The sequence below is a fragment of the Aythya ferina genome (assembly GCF_964211825.1).
Source record: "Aythya ferina genome assembly, chromosome: 3".
NCBI classification, from domain to species: Eukaryota; Metazoa; Chordata; class Aves; order Anseriformes; family Anatidae; genus Aythya; species Aythya ferina.
In genome coordinates, this window is record NC_140298.1 from 81770200 (window position 1) to 81786204 (window position 16005).

The following is a 16005-nucleotide window of genomic DNA, read 5'->3' on the forward strand; positions in this document are numbered from 1 at the left end:
AAAATACACACACATTCCAACATTAGAGCCACAATATCCACAGCTCAAAAATCAAATATAAAATAGCATGAAAAAATAAAATGCTTATCAATTGCATCACATCAAATAACTAGATTTTATGTCATAGTTAGTTTCACCGTTTAGTAAAAACAGTTCAAGATACATTTTCTTCTGTCACCTTAAGAGAAAAATTACACTTTAAAACACACTTTTCCAGACAAAACGTACCCCAGTGTACTGCTTATACACACTTTCCAACCCACAACATAATAAAACAAGGTAGTTAATTTGCTTTCCAATTCTCTATTGGTAGAAAAGATTTATCACTCTTAGACATAAAACAATTTCCTTTAAAGTATAACAGCATTGCACTTTTTAATGAGGTATTTTGACTTTGAGATTTTAGTGCTTTTATCCTTTGATAACCCTTATCCCATCAGCATTCCATCACAAAATACATTTTGAATACAGACCTGAAGGGTCCTATTTCATTATCTCTAGAAACAAATCAAAGTTTAACACACACACACAAAAAAAACCAAAACCAACAACAAAAACAAACGCACACACTCAAAACAAACAAACAAAACTCACTCATGGTGAAGTTTAAGAGAATGAGGAATGGGAATCTGTAACTTGGAGTTGTCACTATGGGCCTTCCGATTCAGATGAATCCAAATGCAGGTCATTGCAAAAGCATGAGTCGACTGGGGTTTGTTAATGTCAGGTACAGGAATACACTACAGAAAGAACAAGCGAATGTGACACGTTGGTTGTATTAATGTACACAAAACCAGCTTAGATAGCCAGTATTCTCAAGGTTAAGTTTTTCTTCTTCACTCGCAACACCACAAGCAACATATTTAAAGGTTATATAGCAAACTATCTAATGCCTCAGCACCACAAGTGAGATGGCAGCAATGCATAATCAAGAAGAGAGTAAGACAGGCCCTCTTAAGAGCAACGGCCTTTGACAACATTTAGAAAATGCTCAGAAACGCCCTAAGCCCACAAACACTTGAAACAAACATAACTCAAAGCCCATTAACTACATTAAAGTAACCAGTCCTGTCACTCTTCTCAGAGTTTATGCTGATAAAAGCCACTCTGAGGTCATGCAACAAATTGTACTACAGAATTTCTGCCAGTCAAAACCAACCTAGGAGGAGAAAAAAATGCTGCACTTAACCCTTATCAGTTTGGTACGCCACACATTTGTGCTAATGCGTCTACTGACCTCAAATAAAAGGCACTGTAAGAGCAAACAATGAAGATGTTTTGAGAAAAATGCTGCCATGGTGAAGTTTAAATACTTCCTCTAACTCCCCTGTCTTAAGAACCTTCATTCTAGAGGAATGCACCAACCGTGACTAAGATTTGATTTACAACCACAGAAGGAACCATTAATACAAAATGAATTTAAAGTGTCATGTTCATTTTCTTGCTCCTGGAATCGTCTGATAACATATTATTCTGTTATAGGACAGACATAGCAATGAAATTCCATAACATTATTCCTTAATAGTATCCCGAGTGTGGAAACAATCCCCTCCTCAAAACCTTAGTCTGAACTATTTCAGGCAAAACATGAGTTAGGAGGTTTTTTTGTTTTGTTTTTTTCTTTTGACTACAAAAACACTGTCCAAGTGTGGCTATTGAAAAAATATAGCTAGGAAATACTGAATTTTTTGATTTAATTTCAAAACTTCTGTAACTATGCAGCACACTGCTGCAACACTAACTCAACAACAATAGCAGTACCTATGTATGGAACTGTCATGTTGAATAATAATTACAAATTCAAACAATTTCATAGACAAGACTTACTTCTTTCTCAGGATAAAGGAGGTCAAAAAGCTTCATAACGGGGAGGAAGTCAGCCAGAGCATTCTTCTGGATACTGCCAGAGATGAACTGCAGTAGCACCCACATCAGATGGTCTCTCCCTTTAATGAGACCGCGGCCTGCCAACTGTCAAAAACACTCAGTAACAGACAAATACTGAATGCAGAAGAAAAAACACTGTAAAGATTCCCATGAAAGTAGAAAAGCAGGCTGTAATAGTTTCAATTTTCAGAGATTATTGGACATTTAATAGCAGGTCATAGACAGAAATTATAGAATCATAGAAATACACGTCGTGTTTTCAGAAAGCTGGCAAACGGATGCATTAGTCATAACAGAGAAACAGACTGTGAGGGCCACAAAGGTTAACTGTAGGATTTAAAATGTATTTAGCTCTCCAGTATCATTGTTTTGAAAAAATCAGCAACTCTTAAATGTTGACCTTAAGCTGTCACTTGTGGCCTTGTAGCCAAAAGGAATATCACCAACAATAGCAGAAGGCCATAGGTTTTATATTAACTATTTAGAAAGTTTCTGAACCCAAATAACTTGGACTCGCTTCATCTGGACTCTCTGGGCCTGCCTGAGTGTATTTTTATTGTAATTTGTTAAGTTTGTTTGATACAGCAATAACAAATCCTCTATCAACCTATACTCTTACCTAGCTTGATTTTCAGCTTTGATCTGTACAGTTTTGTGGCATAGAACCTATTGTTTTAATAACACTGACTTGCTTTACCGAAGGTTCATTGACAGTCATCATAGGAAAACAATTGAATTTTAGGGCTACCAAAAAGGGTAGGGAAAAAAGTATCCTCCCCATGTAAAACATACTACATATAGTAAATTTGGATATACACGGAACCATGGACAAAGATGGAGCACGCTAGAAATTTTATCTAAATAGCCACAAACTAATCTTATAGCGAGAAGAAAGAACACTCTCTTCGTATCATGAACACCATATTTCTCCCAGCTGAGAGCTCAGGATGCTGCTGGCTTACTGAAACCCTTTCTAGCCTTTTTAAATGGAAGACTGGCAGCAGCACCTTCAGGATTCAGAAAGGAGTCGGTAAATACCAGGAAGTGTATCACTTTTAACAATATTACTATTAGGAAGTAACAATAACTATAGACTGTAATTACTAATGTCACTGTAATTGGACAAATGATCTTTGATTAAATCGCTCTGATTAGATTGGTTAAACAAACAAACTAAAAATTCTTGCATTCATTTACAAGGCATGTTTCTTTAGCTCTCTTTAGCTTTAGCTTTCTTTAGCACAGGCTGTTTGCTCTGCTAGAAGCTTTGATGTATATTGGATGCAGCAGTACAGTACTCAGACCTTCTAAATTATGCCAGTTTATCTCCCAGCTCTAGCTACTAACACTTTTTGAGTTGAAATATAATACAATACCCCATAACTGAATAAACTGAAAACAGACCTACCTAACAACAACGTAACTTGAGAGTTTGACTTGTTTCTACAGGGCACAATAATAAAAAGAATTGATCGTTACCCATAAGGTACTTCTTGGGAGAGGTAGCAGGGGCGAGGATTATTTCTATTTTTATTTTAATTATTATTAAATCTCTCTTACCAACTGGAAGGGATACAAACAATTTACCTTTTGATGGAGTGACAGGACCATATGAGGAAAACTTGCAAACTGAAAGAGCACAAAGAAAATGAGCTGGCTGGAGAGATGCTGCCACAGAAGCTGACTGGTTCCACCATCGTCAAACTTCTCTTCAGTCTCAGACCGTTCCATGGCATACACCACAAGATCCACCAACTGGTCCTCCAGCACAGGGCAGCGCTGCTTGTGCTGTAAGGCAGAGATCAGATACAGTATTCCAAAAGTCTTACCATTAACTTCAGGGCTTGTACAGTTGCAGTTATAGTACAGTACTTTGACAGAAGGCTGGGAAGCATGAAATGAAGTCTGAACTTAAGTTAAGGATAAGCCACTGTATTAAAGCTGCACTATGTTACAGGTCACGATGATTTTTAGGTAATTCCCTACTCAGTTCCATAACACAGATCACCAGTGCACCGAAAAAAATAAAATTTCCCTGTATTTTAAAGAAATTCATGCCCAATGTTATTTTGCTGATCTTGCACTTACAGAAAATTTCTTCTTTTAACACAGTTTTTGTTCTTTTTCCCTTTCCTCGTAAAGTACGTTTCAAAAGCAGAAAGCACCATAAAGGAAAAAATACCAATTATACTGACAAAACCAGAGGAAGCATCCCAATACACAGTACAGGTGTTTCATGACCATTCCTTCTCTTTCGCACCCTCAGTTTGGGCTCACCTACAATTAGCAGCAGAATGAACTGGTCAGTACCCCTAAAATTACAAGTCCTACTGACACAGCACCACATGGTACAAGGCAAGGTCAAGAAGACTTGAAAGCTAATCTGATGTAAACAGTGTGTTCTATATACTGTGCATAGAACAGCAATTGTGTATTACAATGATGAACACTTTACTTGTTGGATTTAGACTGCCACAATCTCCACGGCAAGGTAAGCAATCAGACAAATCATTTAAAATAACACACCTTCTCTAATGACCTTCAACAACAATCAAGTACGGAAGGCATTACACATTCAGATCTGTATGTTAGCACTGATGTACATAAGCCAGCCCCACTACCAGCTTGGAACTCAGGTCACAAATATTAAATTTAAGTATAAACGTCAAGTGCAACAACCTTGTATTACTCCGTATTTGTATAGCTAGTGCTACAAGCTGCTATTACTAAAAACAGAAAGCTGCGTGGAATTTAACTTACTTCAGACAATGCTAGAACTATGGAACTAATCTAATCTCAGCTTGTTTCATTACAATCTCTCTTCAGTCAGGAATGGTCACGTTTCTATTTATTTTTACATCTGATGCCTGTAACATAATGCAGCCTTAAAGAAAACATTATTACTTTAAATGATACAAAAGAAAAGGAACTGAGCTGCTCAAATACTAAATCATGAAAATGCAAGGTCCCTTTCTAGAGGCAAAAAGGCATATGTAAAAAAAATTTTTAAAAAGTTACCCAAATATTCATAAAATAGTTTAGATGAGTTTAGATGCCTTAGATGAGTTCTTTGACTTACTAGCCAGGCAGCCTAAAAACACCTTTTAATTAATAAAGTAAGAAATAATAAAAGGAAAGAGAGATGCTCAAAGGGGATGCTTGTTCTAACTTTCATCAATGGTAGTCTTTTGCAACAACAAAAAAAGAAAATATTGTCTTAAATTGAACATAAAATGCAAGAACGGGAAAAGCTGGCATAATGTAGTGAACAGCATCCCCTGTTGCATGCTCTTTGCCAGCTCCAAACTGCAGAAAGCTCCAATTCTAGCTGTGCTTTCTCAAAGCATGCTTAACACAAACCTCTAACTAGAATAGAAAGCACCGGTTACTGTTTCACCTTCTCTTCCAGTACACAATGCCAATGCCATTGCCACAGATCAACCACGCTACAGGTTTACAGAGAGCAATGTTAACATCATCAGTTGAGAACACTTTGGTTTTGTTTCGTCGTGTTTTTGTTCTTGTTATCCCCTCCTCCCCCGGCCCCCCTCCCTCACCAAGCAACTAATTATGAAGCAGAGCAGGGTGCAACAGACAAGACTACAGACTAGTTTATAATCCAGCATGCAAAACTACTACGTACAGGGCTTGAAATTTAATAGTTTGCTAAGCACTGGGTTAATGTCCAAAAGCCTAATCATGTTAGGCTATATTAATTTAGGATAAAGTTATTGAAAGAATACAACAGGAAAATATTACTGTTAAAAGGAAAGCCAGAATTTCCAGTAGGAATTTTCAGTATTCTCAATAATTCTAAGACTGGGAAAGGTTTAGGAGCCAGGAAACTAGTAAAATAAATTCATCCTTTTATTGCTTCACAACATTCTGTGATAAACAAAGCAGTATTTATTATTCTATCTTCTTTAATTAGTTTTCTGGCATTTTTTTTTCTGTATTTTCAGTGAACATATTTAAGCAGAAATTTTCTAACTATGAGTTTTGGAGCACTCAAATAAAATACTGCACTTGCCTATGTCTTCGCAGGATTGGGGTCTTATTTTATTAACTACTCATAACTGAAAGAGAACTTCTCTACGTATTGAGACATGGATAAAGATACAGGTAAGGGCCGATTTTCCTCAAAAACAAACAGGAATTTGTGTTTCAAAATTAAAAACAAATAAAAACTGATTTGGGATTTTGGAAGTATTTTTATATATGGAAAAATACAGCAGTAAAAACAACTATGTTTTGGTCTTTAAAAATAAGAAGTAAGATAACCAAGTTACAAAAATGTGAATAAACACTCTCCATTTCACTCCTGACAATAACCTTTAAATATCTGACAAATACATAACATCACTGAAAATATTATTAAATGATGAAGAGATACAGGAAAAAAAAAGTACTACCAGGACAATTCGATACTAAAATTTCTCTCAAGACCAGCCCTCTAATGGACCAGTGGTACCTTTTTGTAGCAGAGCAAAGCTTCAGTTGTCTTTTTTTTTTTTTTGTTAAGAGATTTCCCTAAAACAGAATTATTTTAAGAAGTCGGTAAGGCTAGCTGCAGGTCATTATTGTTTCAAGTATTTTAAGAAATACCATTTAGCTTGAAAATATTTAGTAAATAATGGATTCAGTAGACAGAATCCTGCTGAGCAACAGGTACCTTCAGAAGTCAAATTCAAAGTGCGTAATTTAAATGGCTAAAGTAATTCATACAAAACAGAACTACAGCCCCCTCTCACTTCCATTTTCCACAACTGCATGCTACCAAGACTCAAAACAAGCCCCTACAGTTTGTTTTTATTACACCTGATTCTATTCCTAGCTAGTTCTGTGAGTATTCTGACGTTTTTCTCATTAAAAATGGTGTAAGATTCAACAAGGGAAGTGCTCTCAAGCCTTCCCAACACAGAGACAATCAGAAATGTATCAAAAAAAAAAAAAAAAAAAAAAAAGAAGCAATCACACCCCTTAGTTTAAGTACTTTGCCATGCTAACACTGATAATACCAGGAAGTCCCCAACATCAATATATAATACTTCAAAAATACAAGGGACAGTCAGTTTTTGAGTTATGTCATTCCTTCCACTTGATATTTTAATTCTACTTCCACGATGACAAACATCAAATAAACAACTTCCTTAAGCAAACTGTTCTGGTCTGTCGCTAGGGGAGATTACAACTACACATCCACCTGAACACAGCACAGTACATATCATCTCATAGTCAAAGCTGCAGATCACCACAGGCTATTTGCAAAATCACTAATACAGTATGTCCTAATTAAACGTTTGTATAACATTATAGAAACAAGACACCTGAAAAATTACCTCTTTTTTCAAAGTTTCCCCAACTAAAATCAAAGCTTACATTAAGCTTAAGTAAATTTCATTTTTTAGAGGACTGCTGCACAATCCAGATTAATTATTCAAGGATTCAATTATTCTAAAAGGACGTTTTTCATGTAAATCTGTATGTACAGAGAAGGTAATAATATAAAGCAAAATGTTCAAATGCAATTTCATGATTGTCTTAAGACATTACTAAAGTTTGATTCAAAGAAGCACGTGTTTTTAAGTACTCCCTTAAATATGATCCCTAAACTGAATCTTAATTTGGCAATGTAAGATGCTAAGCTTTTAAGCATTTTCCAAGAAAAAAAAAAAGCAAACAAACAAAAAACTCCCCTAAAACCCAAACCCACACAGATTGTTAAATACCTCAACAAAATTATTCAAAATGTAAGTAAGTATTGGGAGTACTACCCATGTATATGAAGAGACATGATAAGATACAATTTAAAACTCTCCTTCCTATAAACCAATTCACACAGGTAGAAAAGAAAATACTACCACACACAGAATTATACACTAGCAGAAAAGAAAAGCCAACCCCACAGTCCAACAGAAGGAATATTCTGAAGTCTGTATTACCGCATCTGGACTTAAAGCCATACATAGACTTGGTAAAAGTATAAAAAAGCTCATAAAAATCCCACATCAAAACTTAAATTCCTGAAAGGAAGATATGAATGCATAAACATACCAAATTTTACCTTCTTGTTTCTCTCTGCAAGGTTAGCGGACAGCTGGATATGTATTTTCTACACAACTCAGAGACGGTTTGAGTGAACATTTTTCTAACACACATCTGCTTAGTTAAGACTGAACCAGAGAATTTCATTGTTCGTCTTCAAGAATATTCGAGAACTAGGGCAAATTTCCGATCTGCTGAACCATACCTAGTTTGTGATGCCAAAAGATTCAAATGAAGGCTCCAATCCTGCAACTGGATCTGTGTGAATAGTTGACAGGGCATACAAGCAGCTTCATATAAATAAAAAGGAATGCCTGATCATCACTTCGAGGTGTTTCCGTATTCATTTTTGAAACAAACTTGGAACTATTTGCATTGCTAAGCATCTTTTATTACAGTGACAATCAACGTATAGAGGTTAGTTCAGTTCTACGTATAAAATACAAAATTATCAGCCATTTTACTGAAAACACCAACGCAGTAACACAACTTGTGAAAAGCACACTTTTTTTTTTTTTTTTTATCGGCTGGATACATTAACAAATTCAGCTATAACATTAATTTGTACCTAAAAAGTGATTAAAATTGTAATGTTTTCCACAGCTTTAAACAGAATATATCAATGTCTCAGTAGAACATATAGTATTCCTGTTCTATACCACTACACCACCCTACTCTCAATTTGCACTTTTGAATCACAGCAGCCTAAACATCCTTACGCTGGTGTAGTTGTAGCAGCACAGCTATAGTTCATGTTCTGTCAGCATTTCCTTTATAAGCTACATTCTTCAAGTTTGTTCCTTGGCCATAAAATTTCATGCCAGGTTGAAACTTTGTGTAGAAATTCATACGCTACTGACCAAGTTTTAAAAAGTATACTTTAATATATTTAATTAATTCAATTGAATTTCCATCAACTATATTTATAGGATGGAAAAATAAGACTAAATAAACAGCATTTTTAATGTTGACATTTTTTGACTCTAAGGCACAGACCACAAACAGTTAGAATAAAATGGGCTTAATATTTTTTTCCTGTAGTCTTGTATGATTTACCAGCTACAATATACATACAAGAAGAGTTTAAATTATTATCTAAATGTAGACACAGGAAAAGACCCAAAATACAAATACTACTCGCCTGAACACTAAACCTAGCAGCTCATTTCTGAAGTTTAACATTTCAGCTGCTTTAAGAGTCTCAAATACAGAAGACTGTGGTATACAACAGTATAGTACTGTTTGCCAAGATGTAGGAATTCGTGCATTCAAAAACATTGTCTCAATCCAGAAAGAGCATGGGAGCATTGCTGTATTTCACTTAAAATAGAAAGTATACACAAGGTTTCAGAATCATGTAAATTTTATAGTCAAGTTAAAAATCTGAAAAAAGTTTCTTAAATGGAAACACTGACACAACCTTCACTATAGTATTGCAAACAGCAACGCCATTTTATAAAGCTTGAAATGTTGTTTGTGGTTTTTTGTTGTTGTTGGTTTTTTTTTTAAATAGGAGAGGAATTATTATTGTAACAAGGGATCAACTGTAAATATAGTAGTGTATTTCAAATTTTGAACAAAGTCTACTTGGTTGATTTGCTCAGGCTTGCCCTTTTTTTTTTTTTTTTTTAATCAAACAAACAAAAACAAACAAAACCCCACAGGTAGTCCAAATTTTAAGGAACTACTTATCACACTACTGTGTTTTACCTAGCTTGAAAAATATTATAATTGCCTGTTGGGAAGTTTGTTACAGAGGCTTCCTAATGCTTTTTTTTTTTTTTTTTTTATATATTAACAAGGATTGTATTTACAGCTTTGTAATTTCACAGTTGAGTGCAGTGGATGTTTTGCCACCTGCATAAGGAAAAAAGTCTTGAATTAAGAGTCTCTCTTCATCTGAAAATTCCAGCAATAAAAGTACTTATGACTGGTAAAGGTAATGGTAGCAGTCCATTCCAATCAAAATCTTAGGACCAAAGGACCACTGACTGCCAGCGTATTATGCTCTCTCTCTCATATCTGGAGAGATTTGTATTGACAATTTGCCCTTGTCTAATGGTCCTGCCAATTTCAAGCCCTGACTGTACATGTATTCTCTAACTGGAATCAGTGGCTACAAAGCGGCCAGCGTATCGTTAGTCACAATACAACAGTAAGGTTGTGAACATACCTGAGCAATGTTCAAGGTCTAGAGCATTGGAGGATGGGCAGGACAAGACAGGACAGAACAAAAATAAAGGAAGAAAAAAAGAAAAGACAAAACAGTGACTATGAGGCCAGCCTCAAGGATCCCCAAGCCAGACTAAGCCCTCCCATTCTAATGTATAAAAAGAAAAAACATAATAAAACAAAACCCAGCGTTCCACTATTGTAGTACTGTAACATGCCAATACAACAAAATACAACATTTTGAAAACTAAAAACAGGAACAAGAACCGTTTTTTATTTTTTGAGCTAGCAGTCTCCTACTGTCTGTCAAAGGTGTACTTGAGGCTGGCCTTATAGGAAAAAAAAGCAATGCAAAAAAAAATCATATTTTAAATCTCTACTTTTCAATTTAACATTCGTAAAGCAATATCCAAATGATAGGAACAACAGTGTCCAATTAACCTAATATGATCTCATTAAAAAATAAAATAAAAATAAAATAGTAAAAATAATTAAAAAAAAATCACTCTCTGGACCTAAACTGTTTTGCTTAGTTAGCTATAGCAAAGAAAAGAGAAAAAGAATAGTGCAGATTCTATGCAGAATTAAACCATGTGTTACAGCACAGTACAGTACCTGCTTATTCAGACCTAGCATATTGCAGACCATATCCCTTGAATACGGTTGCTCCAGCACATAGCGCAGCAAAGCAGTCTGCGGCTCAAACAGATCCTTCAAAAAAAAAAAGCAAACATATACAAACATATATTGCCTCAAGATGACGTTTAATACTACTATTTAACTGAGTTAACAATGTAACAAGTGTTTTACCTATGATCTACTTATGCAAATCTTTTTTGCTCTGATACCCAACAGAAAGAAGGAAATAACTGCAACTGTTTAGAACTCTTTAGAGATGTTATGGGGACTAGATAGAAATATATTGTTTAAAACCAGTAACAGGGTGTCATGCTTTCTGAAAACAGCCTTGGAAAACTGCGAGCAGGACTCTGGAAGACCATCAAGAACTGAAAGGAAGCTAGGTAAGGCAGCTGAGGAAGCACATGACCAAGATCCATAAAAATCACAAGTGACACAAAGAAAGCAGATATGGAACTGCTCACTGTATCTTCCAACATCTGAATCACTTCAAAGAAAAAAAGTTATTTGAAGCATGATTCAAAACAAATAGAAGGCAACGGCTCACGCAACAAAGCTGAAAGGTAAAACTCCTTGTCAAAAGGGTACTGAGGATGCTAACAGTTTACATGGGCTCAAGAGAAGACTGAACAAGTATTGGGAAAAGAAATGGTTATTAAATATAGAATCCAAGCTTGCCTCAGGAAACCCCTAAACTTAAAATAGCTGTGGACTGTGAACAGCATGCGACATTAGATCTTCTATATCCTTCCTTAGAGGCCTAGGTTATTTGGGATGGGATACCTTGGATTTTTGTCCCGTTCATTTACATTGTTAACTTCTTTCAGTACACCACTCTTTCACACTCCAGAGTTCTAACTTCAAATAAGCTAACTTCTATTTACGTTTGAATTGCAAATGTATCTTTCCCATGGAATAACAAAGAACATAGAAAAGAAGAAATCACCTTCCCATTCTCTTTATCTCCTCACTGCTAAACTATTTTTCAATCAATTCTCTGCTCCCACTTGCTCCCAGAAGCACACACCAACAAAGAACATGAAACAAATTTTTCTTCAGCCTCCTGGGCAGCAGTTACACTACATGCTACTTTAAAGTTCCTCCACGTACAGTTTGAGATCATTGAAATAGATAACACAGGGAAAACATCTACAACTGCAATGCTAGCCTAGCTGACCAATAGGAAATTCACAGTTGAATTTTTTTTCCCCCAACAATATAAAACCTTTGCATTTCTGGAACATAAAGAGGCTTAAGATGCTTAATAAGGCATACCTTGTCATATGGTAAGAGACCTTTCAAAGGAAAACGAAGGGTTGTAGGATCCAGCTTCCACGAGTTACACATGGCACCTGAGTTATTTACCACAGGAAGAAGACTACAGCGACCTACATGCAATGAAACATCATGAATTCTACAACAGTGAAATTGGCCTATCATTAATCATTCTGATCCAAAAAGTAGCCTCAGCCACTTTTATGCTCTCCTTACATTTCCATTGTTTATAGCTTTTTACCATAGGATTGCTTCAAGCTGATTTTATTTTCCCCAACAGAAAGTTCAACTTCTCAACTAACAAAGTATCTAAGGAGTTAAATCCCCTTCTATTCAGATTGGGTACCCTGAAAATTAAAGTATTTGCAAGTATTTATCTAAAAGAAACACTAATTCCCATGGGGGAAAATCACAGTACTTCATACTGTATGCCAAACCACAAAAAAAAGAAAAAAAAAAGAAAGAAAAAAAAAAGAAAAAAAAGAAAAAAAAAAGAAAAAAAAGAAAAAAAAAAGAAAAAAAAAGAAAAAAAAAGAAAAAAAAAGAAAAAAAGAAAAAAAAAGAAAAAAGTGCTTCACAAATTGTCAGTTTTATTTCATCTATAGAGAAGCAATCTCTGTGCCCAAAGACCTTTCAGTTTACCCAAAGACTGTTCTAATGCCATTGCTTGGCCTACGGATTAACTTTTAGGACACTGGTCCTTCCAACAAAAATGGTATTACTAGTTTAAGCATGTAAGCTCTTCTTTTCCCTTTTCCTTTTCCTATTCTTTTCCCCTATGGATGAAAAAATCCTGTGGGCAGGCTTCCATTCAAGATGATGTTAGTCAAATACAAGTGTCTGTGCTCCTCCTGCAGTTGCAGGAAACGTAGTCAACTAAGTCAGTGTAGGCCAGCGTGATTCAGCTGATTGCACACCAAGAGTTTTTGTAGGATAAATTTAGACTCATTAGATAGTATAGGATAGAGCCTTGGATATATTTCAATTGTTTAACCATATTTATAATATAATTTATATATATATATTATATATATAATAATTTTATATTTATAACATAATTGTTTAACCAAGCATCTGACTTGAGCCCCTAGTGCATCTGTGCGTAACCATCTAAATTTAGGTGCCCCACCTTTGACCTCAATCTCATTCTCAGTTCAAATTCCATAACTTCTGCTGTCCAGACCAATCATAACACAAGAAGTATAAATACTTTTATCTTCTCCTCAATTTATACATGTAAAATGTATACGCTTTGTATATACAAATATATACGCTTTGTATATACAAATATATACAAATATATATGCTTTGTATATACATGTAAAATGTATTTGCTTTGGAATCAAAATGCTTGGGGATATTATGATTTTACACTCTTAATCTCTTCATTCTTTAAGTTCAGTTGCAACAACACTTGCTAAGAGCTAAGAAACAATGCAACTGTCGTAAAGTTACTTAATTCTCAAAGCAAACAGAAGACATCTTTATCTTTTTAAAGAAAACCACAACCTGCATCACAATTAAAACAGCAAACTTTTGTTCTCCTCTGAATTAGAAAGTTCACAGAGAACTTTGCCACAATAGGGATGAAACTGAGCAGCTACAAAAGCTCCAATGCAAATTGAAATCAGAAAATATTCTAAAACTAACATACCAGCCGGTAGATCTGTTTTATCTCAAAATCCTTAAATGCAGAAACACTATGATTTTCTTAAGGTCTACTGTAGATACAAACTACACAGCCATGTAACAAGAAGTACACTTCTGCTATCAACTTGAATGCTTTTGACCTCATCAATATCAATTTTCCCCTTCAAAGCAAAAACTGGAGAAGCAAGTCTGAAAATAAACTAACAAAAAGAAAGATACTACACGAGACATAAGCTCTGAATCATTTTGCTTAGATGAATATATGCCCCAAAAGGTTATATAAAACAAAATATTTAGTGAATACAAGTCATTCTCTTACCACAAATGGAATTTATTCTTGCTGTGGGTCTGAAGGTATCCACAAAATCCGATACTAAATTACCTAGTAACTGGGTGAGAAAAGATATGCAATATCAATTGCATATATTGATACAGATTATTTAAGACTAAAAAAAAAAGTTCATGCATTTTAGTTAAATACACAGAAATCTACTAAAAATAGCTATCTCCCTACACATTTCAAGAAGTCAGAAAAATACTCCAGAAATTAGAAACCATAAAAAGAAAAATGTAACCTTGTAAAGTGGAAGGAAGCACTCTTCTCACTTTACACTTGAATAAGAGCAATAATAACTGTTAATAACATTATAATAATGGTTTCTTTTACATATACCACATTATTTCAGTGTATGCTATTTAGGAACAAAGATTTTAAGACAAAATAAACTTCAGAATTTCTGTTTATCTCTGGATAACAATACCACAACAATAAAGCACCATATTTTTTTATTTCCAGATCAATATTACATTCTTTATAGAAACAATGACCATTTTTATTGCATGACATTTATCACAGAACTGAATTTAAACACACAAAACCATCTCAGTCAGCAATTTAAAGTGCTTTTTTTCTTTCTCACTACAGAAAGAGCACAATCTGGTTGGTAAGCATGACCTGTGTATCCAAACGTATTCAACAAACCCAACTCAATGCATCAAGACTTTTGAACACCAAGCTAGAGGTCAAAACTATGCCATCAACTTCATGCAAGAACACAGGGATCTGCTGATCCCATCACAACAAGCCTACACCTTTAATTGACATACCTAAACACAGAATTTGCCATTAAATAAAAGATCCTAAATCTTCGCTTTAAATTTGTTAAGCAAAAAAAAAAAGAAAAAGAGAGAGAGACACGATGTTTTGTTTTTTTGTTTTCCGTAAAACAAAACTCTAGATTACATGATTTTATATCTTGTCATTACCCAGTGGGGAAGTTTTCCTTCAGGATACAGCTTTCTGATTTCTGTAACTGCAAAGTAGGCAGGTAACAAACATGCATTTCTTTCCAAAATGTAGGCTACCACCTATAAGTAGAAGAATGTATCAGCGTTAAAAAAAGTTGGGATAAGATAGACAAAGGTATGGCCTGTCTACTAGTCTGGGACAATCCATAAAAATAAATACTAGCAAGATTAAAATACTTTTTCTTAAGTTGTACCCTGATAGTTCATTAGATTAAAATCTGCTTTTAATTGTACTAGTGTAAGTTAGGCTGTTTAAGCTCAAGTAAAACCATGCCTTTATGCCTGCCTATAAAAGGTTGAAAACTACTAGTATTTTCACTAACTAAGAAAAAAGAAAGTAGTTAATCTCAACATTTTATCTCATACAACTTACTTCAGTAAGTCAAACATGAGGTCTGACTTTTCCTTTAGGGATTTTAGTGCACAACAGCATCCCCAAAAAGCTCCTCGTATGAGGTACAAAACACAGTAACAGAAAACAACAGGTCTTTGCTGTTGATCTGTATCAACTCTGATAGCTAGAGTGGCTCTATTTGAAAGACTGATGTGACATCATGTAAAATTGAGATAACTACCTCTCTTGCTGCTAAAAGCTGCTGCACAACAGCTGAGCTCACAGTGTTTGGAATTGTTAAGATTTTCTCTAGGATTACTTTCAACAGATCACGCACACCCTAAAAGAAAGCACACAAAATTAATGTTCCAGGATATTTTTCATTTCAGGCAGATAAATTACACAGTGAATATGACCAGACAGCATCTTCAGTGAAATCAGATGGTTTTTGCTAAGTGCCAGCAGACAGAGTGCTAGAGAAAATGTGAACACTAATGGCATTAAACCTCTTATGGGACTTCTCAATCTCGGCATACCCCAGGTAAAAAAAATAACTGCTGAAATCTTGATGTGCATCCACAGATACCCAACATATGACGTCTTGTGCAGACTGCCCAACGTACAATGTTGTGCCTTATGGGTTTGCTCTAACACACCCACCAACATTTGTGAAGTGGTCTTCTTCTGAGAGATGT

General features: G+C 35.0%; 1 protein-coding gene across 3 annotated transcripts in view; it reads right to left on the reverse strand.

Moving 5' to 3' along the window:
* Window positions 1-16005, reverse strand: part of MED23 (mediator complex subunit 23) — a 37294-nt gene that overhangs the window by 18419 nt on the left and 2870 nt on the right. For 2 of the 3 annotated variants that reach the window (XM_084512822.1, XM_084512823.1), the window contains exons 6-14: window positions 15552-15650; window positions 14935-15036; window positions 13988-14057; window positions 12019-12131; window positions 10720-10815; window positions 10106-10123; window positions 3475-3675; window positions 1828-1971; window positions 595-740 (exon numbers count right to left, since the gene is read on the reverse strand). In XM_084512822.1, coding sequence (XP_084368948.1) covers window positions 595-740; window positions 1828-1971; window positions 3475-3675; window positions 10106-10123; window positions 10720-10815; window positions 12019-12131; window positions 13988-14057; window positions 14935-15036; window positions 15552-15650 — 989 coding nt within the window. The remainder of the gene's footprint in view (window positions 1-594; window positions 741-1827; window positions 1972-3474; window positions 3676-10105; window positions 10124-10719; window positions 10816-12018; window positions 12132-13987; window positions 14058-14934; window positions 15037-15551; window positions 15651-16005) is intronic. The other variant, XM_084512824.1, reaches the window with a different exon arrangement.